The 21,105-nt window shown below is 36.3% G+C and overlaps 1 protein-coding gene across 5 annotated transcripts in view; it reads left to right on the forward strand.

The window, feature by feature from the left end:
- Nucleotides 1–20,667, forward strand: part of LRRC7 (leucine rich repeat containing 7) — a 488,385-nt gene extending 467,718 nt beyond the window's left edge. For all 5 annotated transcript variants that reach the window (XM_037024309.2, XM_073234117.1, XM_037024313.2 and 2 more), the window contains one exon: nt 1,192–20,667. In XM_037024309.2, coding sequence (XP_036880204.1) covers nt 1,192–1,299 — 108 coding nt within the window. In that variant the 3' untranslated portion in view covers nt 1,300–20,667. The remainder of the gene's footprint in view (nt 1–1,191) is intronic.
- Nucleotides 20,668–21,105: the final 438 nt, after the last annotated feature.

The raw sequence follows: 21,105 nt of genomic DNA on the forward strand, positions 1-21,105 counted from the left end.
ACTGATCACATTTTAAGAATGTATTTTAAAAAAGTAAAGTAACAGGCAATGGCTGCCCCAAATTAGTATCAGTCAATCGAAAATTGAAAAAGCCAAACAATTAACTGGCTCTGTTATCTTACTTTGCCAAGCAATTTGGCTGACTCTTCAAATCAACTGAGTGTCAGGCTGCACACCCAAAGCAGTTACAGAGCTGTCACTCATTGAATTTGCAAGATTTATTCCTAGCAAGTTTCAATAAGGTTGTATGTATTTAATTTTGGCCCTCACGACAGTGTAAGTTTATGGGATCCACTTCTTTATGTATTGATAATAAAAATCATTCCCATCAGAAGAACTAGCAATTTAATGTAGAGAAAATCAAAGAGCAATGAGCACTCACTAGAGAAACACGTGCATTTTTGTGATATAAATGTCAAATAATAACCAGTTGGAGTAATGAAATTGTATCCTTAGGCTAATTATGTCTAAAATAAATTTTGATCGCATAGATTGATGATTTCTAACTAGAACATAGCAAGCACATTCACTGTTAGTAAAGTCAGTGAACTTTGCCCCTGAAGGATGGATCTCTTAAACATAGGATTTAAGTGGGATTGAGAAACACTGGTATGGATAATGAATATAATTGCATTTAGCAATGGGGGAAATAACAATGCTATCTTTAATATACAAATGTATAAACTGAGAAATTCTCAGTGTGCAAAAATAAGATTTTACTGTAAGTGTCCAGTCGTGTTTTGCATAACTGAAATATTTGACCATGTTGATAGGGTTATATCAGTGATTATATAACAAAAGTCAATGGTCTTGTGGATGCTTTTGAACCATCTCAACTAAATTTGTGCAAAAACAAAATAAATCAGAACAACAACAAAACAACTCCCATATTTCAAGGGTATCTATCTGCTGTTCACCAGTGTATCTCTAATATTAGTAGTGTGCTGGGATTGTACTAAGACAATCCCAGGTAAGATATACTAGACACTTGATAAATATCTGTTGAATTAATAAACTGAGTAGAAGCTGGGTAAAATTTATTAGTTGTTTCCATAATTGTAATTCTGTTATGAATTTTAAAAACTGGTAACTTTTAATTGTTCAATACTCCCTTGAGTCTTGATTAGGAACAATGATAAAGTGATAAACAAATATCTTGCATTGACTGCCCTTTCATTTATGTGTTTACAGGCAAATGGACATAGTTTTGTACATATGGAACATGAAAAAGCTGTATTACTACTGAAGAGTTTCCAGAACACAGTAGACCTAGTTATTCAACGTGAGCTTACTGTCTAAATATTTTTTATAAATAGTGAAGATATGTCTAGCCAGACCTAATGTTCAAAAATAAATTTATACATAGAAACAAATTTTGCCAATTGCTGGACCAATGGCAAACATTAGTGCCAAATGTATAATATTATATGTTAGCACTGATCTTCCTTAAAAATGTTAACTATATAAATATGATGTTCGTGTGGTTATGTATTAGTTTTAATTGTCAGCCTCTGGCTGTGCATTGGTGCAGTTTTGTTTTTGTTTGTTTTTATTTTTAATCAAATAAGTTTCTTCTCGAAGTGGATTTCATATAATTTCAGAGCACGGAAGCACACACAAGCTACGAATTCTGCTCTCCATCAGAAACACTGCCTCAAAGTTGTATATGCCTTTATATAGAAAATACAATATAAAGAATTGTAATTCCCATAAAATATTTCTAGCACAAGGTATATGTTGGCATATATACAAGAAAAATATAGAGAAAAACAATATTTTCATAAACTAAACATCTCGGATTGAGAAAGAAAATATATCTTAAAATAAGACTTTACTATAATAAATCTTTTTCAATAAAAATTACATGATAATGCCTTATGAAAGTAACTGTACATATGGTATAAAGTGTTTATATTTGGTTCCATATTCATTTGCTAAATTCTCATAACACAGAGTGAAATATTTCATAAATTAGTCATTTATCTCTGGGACCTGAATAAAAAGAGGATAAACTGATTTGTTCAATGCCTTTAGCTAATTATAATACATGCAGAGTCAAGAACCACACTAAAGGTCATTATAGGTAAATCATTTTAACCAAAAATTTAAGCAGTGAATGATGGGTGGCAGGAAAGGTACTGCTTTATTTCTTTCAAGTTTATGTTGATTTTAAACTGTAGCCCTTGTGATTTCTTTACTTGTAAATGTGGAATTTATTTGTGTGTTGCTTTATCTAATTTGCTATTTTTAAATAATTTCAAATGAGTTTTGGGGATTGATAAAATTTATCATTAAGAGAGACTTGTTAGAAAGTTATGGGGGGCTATTTAAACAACTTTGGTATTTAAATATGAAACTTCAAATATAATTTCTCAGAGCTATGGTCTATCTGTATTATTAATTTAAATGCCTGGTTTTGTGGGCAGAAATACTTTTTTTCCAAAAAAGTTTCAAACTATATAAAATCCTGAATTCTGTCTCACTGGAGAGAAAGACAAGCAGAGTTAATATAGAATGTTATTTTTACATTGGAACTGTTTTCCTCTGTAATGGTCATAAAATTCATTTCATAATCCCTTAAAAATATTTTCTTATATGTACTCATTAACCTGATTAAAATATTAATTGGAAACTCCAGGATAATTTCCCACAGTTGGTTTTATGCGTTCTCTCTCTTCTTCACAAATAATTCTTATTTTTAAATGTATTTTACTTTATATGCTACTGTTTCAAGTGTTCTATTAGGATTTTCACAATAGTATCATATATTGATGTCACTGAAGCTCTGAGATTAATATTTGTAAGTTAACTGTTTTATGGGGACATTGAAAAATATTGTATTTTTGTAGGGTCTATTAAAATGAGTGTCACTTATTAGAAGTACAGTGGTATTTTTTGGCAATAGAATTTGTCACTTGAAGGCAAATGATACTTCATTTTATAGATGATGCACTAATTTTGATGTTGCTTTATGTCAGCGTGACATTATGCCATGATTTTATAGGTTTTGACATTTAGCAAATGATTAAATGATTGGCCTATTTAATATGTTTCCCAGAAGTAACTTCTAGATGCATTTTAATATATTGACAGTTTCTGATGAGAAATGCCTTTCAAAGCCTAATTTTCTTTATCAAAAGCTCTCACCAAATCACCATACCACAACATACCCAGCTGCTATGATAGGATGATCATCATTAATCAAGACAGAGGCCCTTACTGGCCTCACAAGATCACTTAAAGGAAAAACAAACCCATGAGTGTAGTTTGGTGAGAATGAAGCACCTCAAATCATCCCATCAGTTCGAAAAAAATAATCTTTTATGGCAGAGGTGGGAGAAAAGCCAGATATAGGACTTGCCAAGTCTTTTTTCTTATGTCAGGTTTGCACATCAAACCCGGGGCATCAGGAGATGCTTCCGAGGCACAAAGCTGAAAGAATCATGATCCTAGGAAACACTTCTTGCACTCCTGATGTGACAGCATTGTCTTAGGCCAGTGCTTTAATCCTGCCTGTTCTGAAGGAAATGAGGAGAAGAGAAAAGGGACCCCTGCCCAGCTGGGAAAGAAACCTGATGTGCCAGAGCACCTCGCTGTCAATCGTACTGCCAAGCTGCAGGCCGAGGAAAGGCAGGTAATATATATAAAGAAGAGAGGCCCTTTGTTTTAGGTTGACTGAACAAAATCACTAATCACTTGAGGGGGAGAAAATCTAATTCATTCCATAGGTGACCAAAACCAGTAATACATTGATTTTTGAGGATTGACTTTTTTGGAGTAACTGGTTTTGCTGCCTGAAATCAAAATCTGGTTTATGTTACCAAAAACGACAAAAAAAAGGTTAAGGGTGTGCTTTATCAAGAGGAAAAACCAACAGCAACAGAAAAGGAGTGGAATTCATCATGATTCCAAGAGACTTGCCTCTTGGCCTTGGCTTTTTATTGGTATCTTTCTACTGAGAAAGTTGTCTCTGTTGATGGATCAGTAAGACACAGTGGAGGGCAATAAGAAAGATCAGAGCTGGAAAAAAAGAGCAAGCACTGAGAATTACTAGTAGAACTGCCACAGATGTTATAAGCCACATAGACATTAGTGGGCAACTTTTAAAACAATTTACATGGCTTATGTCATAAAAGCTCTCTTATGATAATTCCAGCCTTCTAGACAACATAGGTCACGTAAACAAACAAAATGACTTCAAAATGTAAGTGTACTTTTGACAAGGAATACTCAAAGTCAGCACGACCTTGAAGTATTTACATTATGCTAATTTATTCCTTATTGAATCCTACCAACTATACGTGTCCCAGTTCATTAGAACTGTAATTACATAGACATCAAACAATCCTGGTTGTTTCTGGGCTTTACACTGGATTATCACCTTCAAGATGGAAAGCAGTTTTAAAGAGGGATGACAAATCAGTATTAAGTTGTTTTTAATCTTAAAGATGATTATACACATATCACTAACATAATTGCTTATGTAATAGTAGGACTGAAATCTTTTTACAAGTGAGTCAAAGAGAAAGAATATTCAGAGGGAGGAAAACATTGAAAAAAGTAGATTTATATATTCACTATTAAGTGGAAAGTATCTGAATTTGCTAACATGATCAGGTGAAGGAAGCCAGAAAAATGTTTGGCTTTGAATCATGAAATTTATTCAATACCTCCACAACAATTTAAAGCTTTGGGAAAAAGTGTGTGTTTGCCAACTTGTCTCTCTATTGGTTTTTAATGCTGTCCTCAATTAATTTCTGCCCTGTCTTGGCACACAGATCAAGAATATCTATCCTGACAAATACACTCTTAACAAGAGGCAATGATAGAACATAATCGATTTTAAAAATCTTGTTAATATGAGGCCACCGCTTACCACTCTAAGTTTTTGGTAAATTCAAAATCAGGCAACATGTGTGACTGATTCTTGATATATTGACCAAACAACAGATTTATATAAACATGGGAGTCAGTAAAAAGTTATGCAAATAATGAAATCTAGTAAGTTAAGATGGGTCCTTTTTCTAGTATCAAGAAAAGCAGGGTTGAAGTTCTGGTAAAGTTTCTCTCACAGAAATGCTAAATCTTTCTGAGGTTTAATAAAATGTTTAAACACTGGGTTGGTGATGTGCCCTCTCTTACGGTTGTAATTACCTAATCATCTGGAAATCTTCAGATTCAAGATCACCTGCAAAAACTGTTTTCTTTAGCAATACAACTGTCTTCCATTATGAAAAGCGTCCTGGTTTGGCCCAGGATATTTCCCATCACTCAGCAAGACTATCCCCCAAATATCCATTATAACAAGAAAATAGAATGTAGGCTGTGGAATAAGATAGATGTGCACTATAGAAAGCATGTGGGTTAATATTATAGGAGATCCTGGAAGTCAGCTTTCCTATGCCTCCTTTCAGCTTCATTTGATAAACTCTTCAGAGAATATATTTTCCAAAACACTGCACTGTACAAAACTAAAGCAGCTGCAGTCAAGTTTTCTAGTTATATTCTGAACCTTCTGGGAGTACTTCTGTTTCTAATATGTAACTGTTTCTAATATGTAAACTGACCTCTCTTCATTGCTGCCGTGACTGGTATAGATCTGTCCCTCCAACCCCCCCTGATGTTCCAAAGACAGTGAATGGCTCCTCGAATCCCGCTGACACCGGACAACAGGTCCCCTTGGAGTTCTGATTGTCTGGAGACTCTTGAGTATCAGCTGATAGTTCCAGCTTCCAGGTTGGGAGGAACTTCTTGGGTGATCAAGGAACCTGGAATAATAGCATTAATCAAAGCTCAGAAGTGGTGCACTTAAGATACGTCTCTGATAACAGGAAACAAAGCTTGTGTGTCAGGGTGAGAGTTGCAATGCCATAATAGGACCATTTCTCCAGTTGTTTTTAGAGTGTTGGGTTTTACCACATGGAGGACTCTGCCTCTTCCTAGCTGATGGGTATTGGGGAAAGTTCCAGTCTTTCTCACCTTTGACACTGTCTGCGAGGGAATGGTTTAGAAACACTCTCTGGTGCGGGTAAAAATTGCACGCCTACTACTTTGGAGAATTCAGAAATTTCTGACAAATAGAAAAGTTTTGATCAACCTTAAGTTTTGATTAAAAAGAATAATTGAAGATCTAAGAATACTGAATCCCCTGGGTTTCAAACTATGTGATTATCATAATCTTCCCTGAGAACAGTTCTCTGGGAAATAGAGAAAAATGAGAGTGAAACTAATATGCAGGTTCCAACTTTAGAAGCCTCAGGTCATCCGGTAGTTTCCCCAGTTGGATTCTGTTGCCAGGCAGCCAGCTCATGCTGTGTGCCAAACACTGAGCACTAAAGATAACAAAGGGGCCTCAGTGGAGGGCAGGCACAGCTGAAGACCCCTCTGCAGGGGCCCCAGGACCTCCCCAGATTACCCTGCACTACAAAACACTTTTTTTGAGGGGGTCTAATTTTGTTAAAAACAGTACCTCAAAGTGGAAGGTTGGGATAGGCAGTGTTTATGTGGAAAGCACTGAAATCCTGTGTCTCTTACTAGTCTAAGGTTAGAATCAATGCAGGCCTGAACCAAAGAAAATGTTGGGGGTCAAATTCCACAGGTGTGGTTTTCAAATCTAGAATAATTTTTCTCCTTAAAAAAAAATGTTCTTTTTTTAAATTTTTCATTCTTTAAGCCAGCATAATTTTCAAGGTGTAGAAATGGGTGTGGAGGAAACAAGTTAAATGAATCGTCCAATCTTTTCCTGGGTTTCAAATATATATCTCTTTTTTTCTAAAAGCATCACTGTTGCACAGTTGTGTTATTTGTACCAGTTATGTTTCCTTCTGAGGAGCAAGCAGTCAGGTATAGCTATACTCAGAGTAAAATATCTAGTACAAAGCCTTGTATTTTCATCAGCAAACTCCATATTTCCTCCATAGGAAAACAATTACTGTAGCAGGATCTAAGAAGCCTAAGGTATGTCATTCATCAATTCAAAATATTTGGGGACATTTTATTGAAGAATAGAACAAAAACATTAAATGCCATGTTTATAAATATTTGTTGAGCATCAACTATATACCAGGCGCTGCAAGGGATATAACATGGTCTCCTCTGCACAGAATCTCACAATCAAGTGGAAAGATGAGAGAACTTCCAGATCAAAGACAGTACAAGGCTATGTGGTGAGTCCCTCTGTCCATGCATTGTGAAAGGAAACAGCAGCATCTTATCTAGTCACAGCTTATTTGGGTCTGAGCACAGTTGTTTCATTTGGCACTACTGATAGGACTCCTGCTGGGTCCTACGGCCTTTGGAGTGAATGTTTGCCAGGATTTAGAGCAAAGATAGGCTAGAAACGGCCAAGAATGGATACCTTACTGGATAAGATAAAGAGTAACTAGAATCCCTTGAATCTGTGGAGGGGAAGTTTGCCAGTTTGTTTGTTCTAAAAAGAGAGAATATAATGAAGAATGACATCCCTCAAACTCACCCTTCACTGTGTCTATATGCCCCTGATGTTATGGGGTGGGAGGGAAAGAGTTCAATATTTTAAAAGGCATGGAGTGTTTGACTGAAGAGCTTCTTCTGTGTTGAGTATGCCAAAGGGTCTTTAGAGACTGTCAGGGAGCAAGGTAGTCCATAGGATCCAATATTAGAATGACCCACTCAGAAACGCAGCAAGCTGAATGAATTATCAGCTTGCTGCATTTCATGTTTATTTACTCCACTTCCTTTAGTGGGATGAAGAACATTTTCACTGCATGCTGTTCAGCCTCCTATGAAAATACTGTTCGCATGAGGTTGAATCACACATATTCACATATTATAAACATCTATTTGCTCTTCCAAGTTTGATTCTCTGAATTGAGGATTGCTTGTTTTCTGTTTGCCTTACCTATACATACTCAGTTTTTAGATACCCAGAAATCCTTACCTCTCCCTGAGTACCCTAGTGCTTTTCAGTCTCAGCCTTCATCACCACTGCAATGTCTTCCCCTTCCCATTCCCCTTCTAAATTACCAAAATTATATGTATCCTACAGGGCCCACCACTGCCATGAAACTTTCCCTAATCTTAATTGGCAGAAATTTCTCTTCCTTATGCTAGTATCATATTAATTTTTGTAGAATTTATAGTACTTGTCACATTCCACCTTGGTTATGGCTATTTGCTATTTGTTCTTTCTCTCCTATCAACGGTATGCTCCTTGAGAGGATCAGACAATACTTTAAAGACACATTGATTGTAGACAGAAGAGCTTTCAGAAGGCACATCAAATTTTGCTTTCCATGCATCCTTAGGGCCTGTCATAGTGTCAGAGCATAGTAGATGCTCAACAAATATTTATACAATGATTAAATGAATGATGGGCCTGGCACATAAACACACAATAAATATTGAATTAAACAAGAAGTTGGTGTTCAATTTGCATAACCTTAAAGCATGAACCTTTTACTTTCTCCGATCACTCACCTCAGTTCATTCCTAATTTTTATTTCTAATTTCCCCTTTTAACTTAGTCCTCCTCTCCTCCTCAGAATTTCATTTGGGCTCTTCTGCTGTATTTCAGCAGTTGTTTTTAATTTCCCTTTGAGGTGTCCTAAGGACCTTAATAGGGTCCAAAAAGTTTAAGTGGTGCTTAAGTCACTTTTGCAACAGTCAGAGTACATATCTATTCTTTTGATTTGTGTGGGTTTTATTTCTCTTCTTGGAAAAAGTCACACACGCAGATGTCAAAAGTCTCTCAGAAATGAGTGCATGATGTTGAACTTAGAGAGCTGCGATTCCGGTCTTACAGGTGTCTTAGACATTATCAAGCCCAGTTCCCTCATTTTGGCAGAGGCCCAGGTCCTGGAGAGGTGAAGAGACTCTGAGCTAAGGAGACGGAAGGACATGGTCGCCTCAGGTTTTGGACCCCTTTTTAAAGTTCTTCTACCTGTACATTATGACTTGGTAGAGGGCTTCGCTCAATCTGTTTTTAAAATTTGGAGGTGTGGAGAATTGCAAAGAGAATTGTGATATAGGGGTGGGGCCAGGGAAAGGTAGTTGGGAAAAGGAAGTCCCCAACCCTACTTTAGCTCTAAAATTTAATAAAATTGCTGCCTCATACTGCCTGTTTTAAAATAAAGAAAAGTCTGTCCACAGCTTTTGGCCATAGTTCAGAATAACAATGTTTACACACTGAATTTTAGCATTATTTCATAGATTCCACCACCTGTATCCTGAAAGTAAAAATGTCGTATGCTCCAGCCAACGTTCTCAGGCCACTGCAAAAACTGTAGGAGTAACATGATGAACTATTTAGATGGATCACAGAAAATATGGGCTACTGTGATAAAACCACATCCCTCCTCCCAAACTTTTATAGAGGTCAGAATCTGGTCAGCTGATCTCAAGTAGAAGGCAAGCTATTTATTCTCCCATGAGCATTTGACTTCATTGCATACTTCCCTTAGAGAGGAAAAGAAAATTGAAATCCAATCCCTGTAAAGTAAAACCATGTGTAAGTGGGGAGACCCCAGGCTGGTAAGCCCCTAACCACAGTTGCTTTTATTACCTTATTGGTTCTTGTTTTCCTTGCCAGGAAAGCATTTCTTTCTTACTTTCTGTCAAAAATATCTCCCATATTTTTCTATTCTGGTTTCACAGAAAATTAACTACAGACTTGAGTGGAAATATTCTCAAATGTTATATCCATTTCTCATCTTCTGTTTTCCTTATAGTAATAATATTAATTACTCTGCCTCTGTCTTTTAAATTCCTTGTATGAGGAGAACTTGCTGTATCCTCTTTACATGAGGAGAATCTTCTCACTGGCTGATGATGGCTTCTTTTCATGAAATTTTTAATGTAGCAGCCATATGTATACCTTGAAAGAAACTTCCATCATCATTTTCTTTGATAGGATGGTGCCTTACACTCTTCAGAGGTCTATACTTTGGTTGTATAGCCCAGTATCTATATATTTACATGAATGAAACAAATGCAAATGTCTGAACAAAAATGAAGTGAAAATGAAATGTTAAATATTAATTGAGGGAGTGCCATTATTTGGGAGTAGTAAATGAGTAAGAGTATTTTAGAGAATTAAGAATACTTTAAGTATTTTAAGTAAGTATTTTAGAATAGCGACGAAGAGCAGAATTGAGGGCTGGATGAAGGGGAGAAACCAGTAAGTTACTAAAGGAGTAAGAATGAGAAAGGTAAAAGAAGGGAGATCAAGGACAGATGAATGGGAACAGAGAGCAACTGGATGGGAGAAATCAGACCCAGATTCAGACACATCGTCCAGTCTCTGGATGACTATGCTCCTCCCTCAGACAGCCCCAGATTTCCCTTCCTGTTCTCCGTTCTCCTGGCCAGAAGACTGATCTTTCAGCTCTTCTTGGTTTCTGGTTTCCTTCCTACTCTTCCAAAAGTAGAAAGAAGTATTTAAAATGAAAAGTAAAGAATATAGTAGAAATAGATTTAATTGCTATTTATTTCTGGCAAATGTATTTGTAATGTTGTAGGTAAATTTTTTTAGTCATGTAGTGTCTCACTACAAAGAAAATCAATAAAGTTATCGCAGAAAAAAATATTACTAGAGCACTTTTCTGAAATAAAGGCTAATAACAAACAATATAGCCATAGGTAAAAGTTCTGTGGGGAAATGAGGAAAATCATTAGTCTACCTAAAATAGAAATGGACTTTAAGGGGATCTGGTTCATCTGTCTACTTTCAGCAAAGAATTAATGCTATTTTTAAATTCCTCGAGAGAATAAGTTGCCACTTGCCTCAGTAACCCATCCTGATAAAAACAACAAATCATGCGTTTCATCTCAATAAGATACTCCGTTTAAATTATTAGGTTCAGGCCTGACATATACTACCATCATATATAGTGGGGACAAATCCAGACTTTTTAGGAACATGTCTGCAGTTAGAAGAGCCGCCACTAGATGGAGCTATGACATCTACATTTTATATCAATCTTGCAGTTCTCTAGCCTGGATGAGCACACACTGGACAGTCCATTTTTATGCCTGTTGTGTTGATAAAACTGTTAATTAACTGTTAATAAAACTGTTAACACACCTTTTCCATACTTTTGAAACAATTAATTTGAACAATGCTCTACAATTAATATAAAAAAGAGTTTAGAGGTCTGAGCTTATTTTAAGTTTCTGTATTTTTTTACTAAATATCTCAAGTGGTATCAATCCTTCAAAACACCATCACAGAGAGAGGTGAATGTGTGATTTAAAGTTTTCATATTCCCAATTGTTCGCTTTAATTGTTATATCCACCCATTTAATAGCTCTTCCCTAACTTGCTAGTGTTTTCCAAATATTTTGTGCCTGTCTGCCATTATCTTAACCAAGCTTCATTCAGATATTCAAAATATGTGGGAAGATATTTGCTACAAATTATTTAAAATGTATTGTTTTTAAATGAACTGTCCAAAACTTATAGGGAATTAAGTATATCTAACATAGCCTTCCTTATATAATTCTAAAACTAGTCCAATCTGAATATGTGTATATCTGTGTATGCCTTTATTACCATCTGACACCTGGCAGTAACTAGGCATCTCATATAAACTCCTAATTTTTTATTTTATCTGTTTGTACAAGTAATTAGCTTCATATAATCAGATTTTACCCGACTACAGAGTGTACAGGGAATGTATTTCAAAATATATCTCATAAAGAGATAACTGGATTCAAGGGGTAGTTTACAATTTTCCCCACTTCCTTCTCTCAGGCAGAGTATCTGGGTGCTGAGAGCACAGAGCCTCTGGTAGCTTTGGTGACGTGTCCTCAAGCTATTTTGGGTCTTAGATATTTGGAACTTCAGGGCCCGGAATGACTGCATCATTGTTTAAAAGGCCAATGTTTCTATTTACTTCTGAGCTAATCGTGCCCTCACCCTCAGAACATAGCCAGCACCCTTGTTTGGGCCTCTCCTTTGATAACGCCATCAAAACCCTACTTCTTTGTGGGCTCATGGTGTTTCTCTGCCAACCATTTAATCTTTTTCTTCCAACCTCAAAGTAGAAAGAAAACAAGGTATTCTTTCCTGAAGTCTATGTAAAACTATTTAAATCCTCTGGTATTTTGCTCCAAAGGAAACAATTTCCCTCTGGCCACATGATCACCAACTGTTAATACAATGCTCTCTTTCTTAGCAAATGCAGTCACCTTTCTCTGGGGGCTGGTGTTTATAACTCCTGTATGACCTCAAGCCTGCCGATTTTAGTGCACCATCTGGGGTTTGCTCACCAAGTGTGCTGCCTCTCTTTTTGGGGAAGAAGTATCTCCCGAACAAATTTAAATTATACACAATGTGGCCACACATTTTAAAGAAAGTGTCTGTCATGGTCTCGTTCTTTTGAATACAGCTTTTAGCTTTTTTGTCTTATTTTCTATTTCACCATCTTTTTCATCCCTTCTCAGATTTCCATAAGCTTTTCATCATGGCTTTAGTTGTAGAATCTGGAACTACATATTAGGATGAAAATTAGGAAGAATTTGTAGTGAGAATGGAGAGAAAACTTACTTGAAAGTACTATTCACTTACTCCAATAACGGTTTTCTTGTTTTGTTTGTTAATGCGGTGGTATTGTAGTATCTCTAGATTTTGGGAATTAATCATACCTAAAGTATTTTTTTCTTTTTTTGTTATCTATGGAGAATCTTAATTTTGCATTCCTGGGAGCACTTTCTAGGTCAGTGCTTCCTGTGCAGAGGCCAGCCTAGTGGTGCCCTCAGGCCACAAGGACTTGTGTTTTGTTGCTTTTGCTTGTGGCCTGGAAAGCCTCATCCGTTTACCCACCTACATGCCAGGATGCAGAGAAAACATGATCATTTTCTCTCTGAGCCATGATGTAAAAAGGTTGGAAGCTGTATTTTCAGGTCTAACAAATAGGAAAGCCATGCAAGTTGGGGTGGGGTGTGAAGCCCTAAGCTGCTGAGGGAAGAGAAGAAAGCACTGAGTAACTGTTATTAAAAATTCCTGGATCCCTTTGAAACACGCCTTGCATGCCTCCCCGTTCCCACAAACATGCTGATTGTCCAGTTGTGTCACCTTCCTGTAAAATAAGTGAATGATAGTCATGCTCCAGACTCCGCCTACTCCTGCTGGAGTTCAGTAAGCCAGAATTCACCTGTAAAAGGAAAGGTTGTTAAGAAGTAAGCAAGTCTCAATCTACAGATTTGATTTTTCCTCTATGTAATCATTATACAAACTGTTCCTGACTTACAACGCTTGTCTTTATTCGCTGTCCTTCTGTCTTTGGACAGAATTCTTCATTTGTGCTTGTGACAGTGTTCAACTTAGCGGTAAGTATTTTGCACTTGACAGAATCACGCCGTCTCATTATGATCAAGACACACTCTCTAGCAGGAAAGCACTCTGGTATGTTCTTTGTGAAACCATGGGTGTTGCAAGTAAACATGACAGATCTCTGTGACCATTTCTCAGAGAAATTCAACCCTGGGACTCTCTCTTTCTAACGCACACACAATGTCAGTCACTTTTTTTTTAATGTTTTCACATATTTCCTAAAAATAATTTTTACTATACCTGTGACCTAGGCTAATATCTCATAATAAACTACTCAAAGGTAAGGGACAATATCTTCTTTTTTTTTTAAACTTTTGAGAAATACCTTCAGCAAATTCGCTTACACCCAACACAACAGTTTATGCTCGTATTTGAGTATCGTCCAGGTCTTTGTGTAGGTTAAACAGGTCCAGCGTAGAGAGGAGTCTAAGTAGTTCTCTCCGAAGTCTTCCTCTGGACCTTTCTAACATTTGTACTCTAGCCAGTCTATGGGTTTATCATTTAAAAAATATTATCAGTGATTAAAACAATTTTTTTCTTACAGTACACTCAGTTTAATCAACAAATGTTAATGAGAAAAAGATTTTGAGAACAGTGAGAGATATAAATATAAATAAGCATGGTCCCTCCCCTCCAGAAACATAGTCTAGTCGGGAGACAGAAACATAAAAAGTCTAATAAATGCTTCAGTATAGGTACAAAATATGAGGTGATAATAGAAAACAGTGTATCATCATTTTCTTTCACAATTTAGTAAAATGGGTAATTCCAGCTTTATTGTTTTTATAATGTGAGTAAGGAATCCTTTTTCATTCTCTTAGAAAGGAAGGCTCCTGTCCCTCAAATATGTTCTTTTCCAAAAAGGGCAACATCTCAAGTGACAGTGGGAATGTCAATAACTGCAGTATTATATTGAATAAACTTTATCAGGGAGGAGAAGTCACTAGGCCAGCTAAATTCTTGCTTCCACTTTGATTGGGTTTTGCCCTTCCAAGAGGTTGTTCTTAGGGGTCAAAGTCAGAGGGGCTGCAGAATCAGAGGCAGCTCCTCCTTCCTGGGCGGGGAGGACACCAAAGCTTGAAAATGAAGGTGTACTGTTCTATTTGAGATGAATCTGAGGAGAGGGGAAAATAGAACAGTTAACCATTAGTGTCTCTGGAAATGTTTGCTTTAAAATAATTCATTTGTATTTGAAATACCTAAGAAACATGTACCTAATTCTGGTGGACTTCTATATTCAAAATACCTATCATGCATCTCCATACAAGAAAGAGATCACATTCTTTACATATTAAGGAGATGTCTTGTATTTAAGAACAGAACAGGACCCATTTGAGTTCAATAAGAAATATAACTTGAACAGCACCTATGATGAAATTTTCTAGGAAATAAAAAAGCTAGAGAGGGCCTGGCACTATGCATACACATTGCATGCCATTTACATGGACAGAAATGTCAATGTGCCCTATCCCCCAGACTCTTCCCTAAGGGTCCCCCAATGTTGACCATTTCAGCTGCCCTGGCAACATCTCTAAGCATGAAAAAGTGGTAGCCATCAAAATTCCCGTAAGTTATTCTGAGGAAAGAAGCTCTTCAGAGATTACAGTGGCAAGAGAAATAATAGGGCTTTATAGCCAACAAAATTCCAGAGTTTTTGATTGCTCTTTGAGGAGCAAATAAATCAAGGAATTTTTTACTTAGATTAAGATTAGCCTAGAGGTGGAACAGCAACGGGCTAATAAAGGTAGGTTCTGAAAGTACCTGAGTTCAACCATGGCCTGGAAAATTAGCTGCCACTTGATGATGAAGTGGTGGGCTTTACCTTGGATCAATTTAGTGTCTCTCTGCATCAACTTGGAAAATCTAAGTTTTTCAAAACTATTTGCAGTGGACTGTGCAGCATGCATTACACTTAAAAGTAAGACTGTGCTTCTTAAATACTCAATCAGAGGGCTCCTGACCATCTGGACCACTTTGGGCATATTGTTAGAGAAATACCTTATATGAAAAGTATATGAATAGTACCTACACGTACTCAGGGGCCAACATGAAAAAGCCATCGTTTTCCTTTTTTGCACTATTAAATTGAACTATTTATTTAACACCTTACCTTAATCCAGAAAGAACAGCAATGAAATGTGATGCCCTGCTTTTTTAGTTCTTGTTTCTAATAAAAATTGTATATACTTAAGGTGTATAACATGATTTACAAATACATAATGAAATTACTTCTATATTTATATAGTAGTATATACTACTGTAATTAGTCAAGCCAAATAACACCTAATCTCCTCACATAATTTCCTCTGTTTGTGTGGGAGGGAGACAGAGAAGGAGAGAGCACCTAAAACCTACTCTTTAGCAAATTTCCAGTATACAGTATAATTCCCAGTATTAACTATAGTTCATCATGATGTACATTAGATTTGTAAACTTAATCGTCATATGCCTGCTGTGCAGACACCATCGTTCCATTCATAAATCAGCTTTTTAATTTCCAAATACTTAACCATAGTTGAAAGTAATAAATGTCTCCAAATTGGCAAGATTGGTTCTTTTGTGAACTATACAATGAACTCTATCATGAACTAGAAAAAACTAAGGTACACTTACACAGCCTTCAAGAAAATTGAGAGGAGATATCAAATTTTTACAAAAATTAGAAGGAATCAAATTTAAATTCTCAATACAAGACTTGTTATAGCAGTTTTAAATTGAAGAATGAATGAATGTGGCAAAACTATTAAATAAAATAGTGTCAGGTACCCTCTCAGCCTCGAGGAGCTCGTTTGTCCAAGGTACGAGCCACCAGTGAAGCAATCAGTACAAAGTAACAGAAAAAGCTAATCATTCTTTAATTTAATCTAGCCCAGTTAGTCTCCCTCCAGGCATCTGCTGCCTGATTTTAGAGACTATGTCGGAAATAAAAAGAAGTGGTCTTTTATTATACGTCAAATTCAAAGGCATAGCTACTTGTGAAGGTTTTATTTGCCTGTCTTAGAAGGAGATCAGCTTTCCTGTCCTTAGTATACAGAAGGGTGTTATGTAGCTTTAGTGATTAGCCCTGCCTCAGGTTGGTCTTGGGCTTCCTACCTGCAAAAACCAAGCATAGAAGTTTCAAGTCCTGAAAGTCACTGGTTACTGATAAGTAAGAAGTGATTTTAGCATAAACAAGATTATTGTACTCAAATCTCTGTTCATTATCAAGTTTGCCTCCAAACTCTACAAGTGTCAGAAAATTCAGGTGTTTAGCTGGATTTCAGAACTGTGTACACATTCTTGGGAAAACAAAAGCTCATGGGTTTTGGCATTTCAAGAGCTCACTCTTGAGATTGTCAAAGTATTCGTTAAGGAACTCTAACAAATAGAACAGCAAGTCATTAGTGAGAAAGAAATAAGCATTCCTAATGAAATGTTAAGTCCAGTGTACTTAATACTGCACAAAGAGAATATTTTATTCAGACGATTTGCAGTGAGATGTAATCTATCCAATAGTGGTGTGTCTTCTACTTCCTGGGTAATGTTTCTAGTTTGTGTGTGTGTTGGGAGGGTAGGACAGGTGAAGAAGGATATCACTACTACTTAAAAACTAGCTCCCAGGAAGGGTCAAATCTAGTTGCTTATAGTGTCACTTTCCTTCATCTCCTCAGGGCAATTGTGCTTAATGTGGGCCAAAGGCTGAAGTCACAGGAATGTGACATTCATTACAGGATTTCTGAAAATAGCTTTTTGTGGAGCTTAGGGGACAGGACAGATGCAACTCCCTGGAGCCTCTGAGAGTACAACTGTATGTCTGCCTTCCTCAGAGTAGACTGAAACTTCAAGTCTTTGTAACAGAGTGTTCTAGAATCCTAGAGTCTAGTTTGACTGGTTTATTATCAATTCTAGAATGATAGATTACACAGGGAGGACTTGAATCAGGTGCAATGGAATAATTATTTCCTTAATGAAAAATCCATTAAATTCTAGGTAAATTACAATAACTGCCTTGTTGGGGAGGGGAGCCACAGATTTGGAAGTTGTGGTGTTTGGGGATTTTTAAAATCTTGACTTAAAAGGTATTTCAAGCAATAATATATTAAGTGTGCAATACTGTTGTCAGGTAGCGTGTGTTGGCTTTGGAAGGGTAAGAAAAGAATTCTTACAGTAGGCTGCTTTTATTTATAAAAGCTAAACTTGGACATGCTTGTTGAGGGCACCTTTGATCATATGTTTAACATTTGGGCTGAAGAGTTCAACCTCATGAGGGATGGAACAGGTTTTTACAGAGTTCCCCTTATCCAAACTATAACATGCATACTGCTTTCTCTGTACATTCTCCACATGTCAGCCTCTAGGGCCAGCTACTGGCAAGTCATTTTGTCCATTTCCATTGGTCTGGCCACAGCAGGACCATCCTGTTTCTTTAAATCACAATGCTCAAATCGCCATGTAGAAACCAACCCCCTATCAATTTTCTCCATATTTAATTCTCAGCTTCTCTTCATATTTTCATTTTTCTGCGTTGGTTTCTATGGTGACAAACCTGTTGGCAGAAGAAGTGGACTCTGCTTTCAGCCTTTTGCACAATCTTTCTAGTGATTCTCAGGTGAGTGTCACATAAAAAGCCAGGAAAAGACTACAGTTCTGTAGGCTAATGCCCCTAATCCCTACCCTAATGCATGCATTTCCCACCCTATCTCCAAATCAGGCCCACCGACCCCAGAGATGAAAAACAGCATTCCAGGACAGTGCCCAAAACCCCTTTACCAATTTGATACAAATACTCAAGGGCCCTTCTGTCCAACTATACATGCAAGAATTGAACCTATTGGTTCAGATGGTTGCTTCTTCCAAGTTGTCGGTGACTTAACTGGCACAATTAATGGCAATGGACAGCTGGGGGCAGCATGAAGCAACTTGCACTTTTTTCCTATAAATTATCCTCAGGATGCCTCTGAAATGTATACAGCCCAGGGAAAAAGATGTCCTCACTGAGCCTTAAATCAGTATCTAACATTAAGACAGTGGGGACCTTTAAACAGATTCTCTCCTAAATGAGTAGTTAAGTGGCATATTAAGGGACAAGGAGTCATCCCTGAGAACTGAGCTCCTGCAGAAGCAGCAGAGATAACAAAGACAGCGATAACTAGAGGACATAGGGAACAGTAGCTGAATATAAGCAAAGGAGCTTCAGTTGGGACAATTCAGGATTCAAGAATGGAAAAGGTAAGAAACCAACTGTAAGCTAAGGACATGGAGCATAGAAAAATGAGTTAAGAGTTAACTGCAGAAAGGGAGTCTGCAAATGAGAGAATAGCTTCATGCAGCCTTTGGCCCAACTCTATATTTTTCCAAGCAATGTTTCTCTTAATAATAGATCGTATATTATGTTTTGAATTTCAGAATTCCATTGTGGCTTGGCATTAAGTTGTATGCTAGCAACCCCAAATCTCCTATGTCCTCAATAAAAAGCAGGAACTGTTTCATCAGAAATTAAACAGTCCTCATATTTGAATGTGCTTTTTATTTTTTTCCAAGTAAAGTCAATGAATTCAGGGGAATGAAAATAGATGTTAGAAATAAAAATGTGAGTATAAAATAAAAATGAGTATCTCAGCTATAGTTAAGAAAATTATCACATGTAAATGATTTTTTTGGTGGGTCTTATAAAGTATGTGATATTTAAGCATATTGAAGTTTTAAAGTTAGCTGATTGTATTGTACAAAGGTATTTTTGGCCCTTAAAGGTTATTTTCCTACATTAAGAAAAGTTTTCTATTAAAAACTTTTTATTGTGACTCAGGTTTTGTGTCTTTGTACAGACACATATACATAGGTGTTTTTCTTTGTGCAACTGTTTTGCACAAATAAAGTTAAATAATGCCCAGTTATGCAGGTCAATTGACCTTTATGATAGCTAGAGTAAGCAAAGCATTTGGTGAATGGACAAAATAAATCACATTATATTTCATTGTATCTTTCCTTGTTTCTACCCCTTCCCCAGCACTCACTAAAAATATTCTTATGTAGTCAGGAAGTCTTCCATAATTTTTTGGAAAGTCCTTAAGGAAACTAAGATGAACATATCAGGCAGATAGAACATAAAGCAGTTCCGGTTATTTGCTAGAATGGCGAGTTATCTTCAGAATGTAGTGCACTTAAATAAATGTTTATTTTCAATACTTGTAGAGTTTCTCCATTCAGAGGACCCTCGTTGATCTTGAATATGGAAAGGCAGTAAGGAATGCCCTGAATGTGCTCTGGGCAGTAAGGGATGTTGTATGCTAAGTTTTACTCTAGGAAATTTAGCTTAGTTTTGATGACACCTAATGTCGATGGAATGTAATAAACGTTTTAATATTGCTTTATGACGTTTAAGCATTTCTCAACTATATTTTCTTCCTTGAAAATGCAAGCCTTACTATTGTTTGGAATAAGAGAAAAATAATTGATAGATAAATTGGATATTTTTGTCTCCAGAGCCAATCAAGTTTCCTTTGTACTCAGTGCATAGAAGGGGCTAAAGGAAGCTTAAGGACAATGACACTGTCTGCATAGGAAGGAATTTTTTCCTAGTTAAAAATCAGAGGTAAACGTACTGAATTTGTAAATTTCAACATCTCAAATAAACTTGCAAAATAAGGTTTGCAAGTACTATAGTTTCATTTTCCCCATTGTAGAACCACCCAAGGGCACCCCTCCCCCCACCCAGGTGTATATAAGTACACCATAATATAAATTCAGGTCTCTTTCTATTCAAAGAAATATTATATTAACAGTAGCAATTCTAAACAAAGAATAGTGATAGGTTTTTAATTGGTTTATAAAGAATTATAAGTAAAAGAATACTAGATACTATATTTTTAGGTTTTTTTTTTTTAAGTATCCATAAAAATTCTTTCATTCCTAGACTATTTGATAATTGGTTACTTTGACCTCAGTTGTTTTGGGGCATAATCCTTTTATTACTGTATAAAGAGGTCCTAATCCTACCTATTCATATTAATATTTTTTCCATATGCTAGACACACACACACACCATTTTTCATTAGAGGTCATATCATTCAGTTAGTGAAATATTTCACTCCTCTGTACATTTAAGAAAAATTCCCACAGTGATGCAATCTTGGGCCAATATTTTAGTAAAATGAAGTCTCTAGAGTCACACTCTTTCTTCACATCTGACTTTACTACCATATGTGCAGCACAGCAATGACTAGAGCTCTGTTAGCCAGAGGGAGAACTTGATTTTGGATCTGTTTTCAGAGAAATCCCATTATATTATTAAGTAATTTTCAAGTTCACAATGCGCAATTGGTAGATGTCTTTATAAGTGCTTCTTTATGACTTCTTTTGCAGTCTTTGTGAACATTTTAATGTGCACCAGTAAACACTAACATTTTACACAGACATATGTATATTAATGCATGAATTTCACTGCATAGTTTATTCGCACTTCCCTTGTAAAGCTTTTATGGAAGAAACAAGCCACGCGATATAGCAAAAGAGGCTTAATCTTTATAAATTGGGGCCTTTTCTGTCTCTTTGCTAGTCTAGGTGGTTGTATACAAATTTGGGGCGGGAGGTCAGGAAACAACTCTTAACATTTAAGGTTTTCTATATAGGTAAACTCTAGCCAATTCAAAACATTGCTTCCTTTAATAAAAAAAAAATTCCCATTTTATAGAAAAATTAAATCATGACATGTTTAATTGAAATGGCTGTATTGTAATATTTTGAGAAATAATTGTGATTTTGAGCTTAAATTATATATAAAAATTGTCATTTTTGTATGTGTTTAAAATCTATCA

The sequence above is a fragment of the Manis javanica genome, chromosome 4 (genome assembly GCF_040802235.1).
Source record: "Manis javanica isolate MJ-LG chromosome 4, MJ_LKY, whole genome shotgun sequence".
Taxonomy (NCBI): Eukaryota; Metazoa; Chordata; class Mammalia; order Pholidota; family Manidae; genus Manis; species Manis javanica.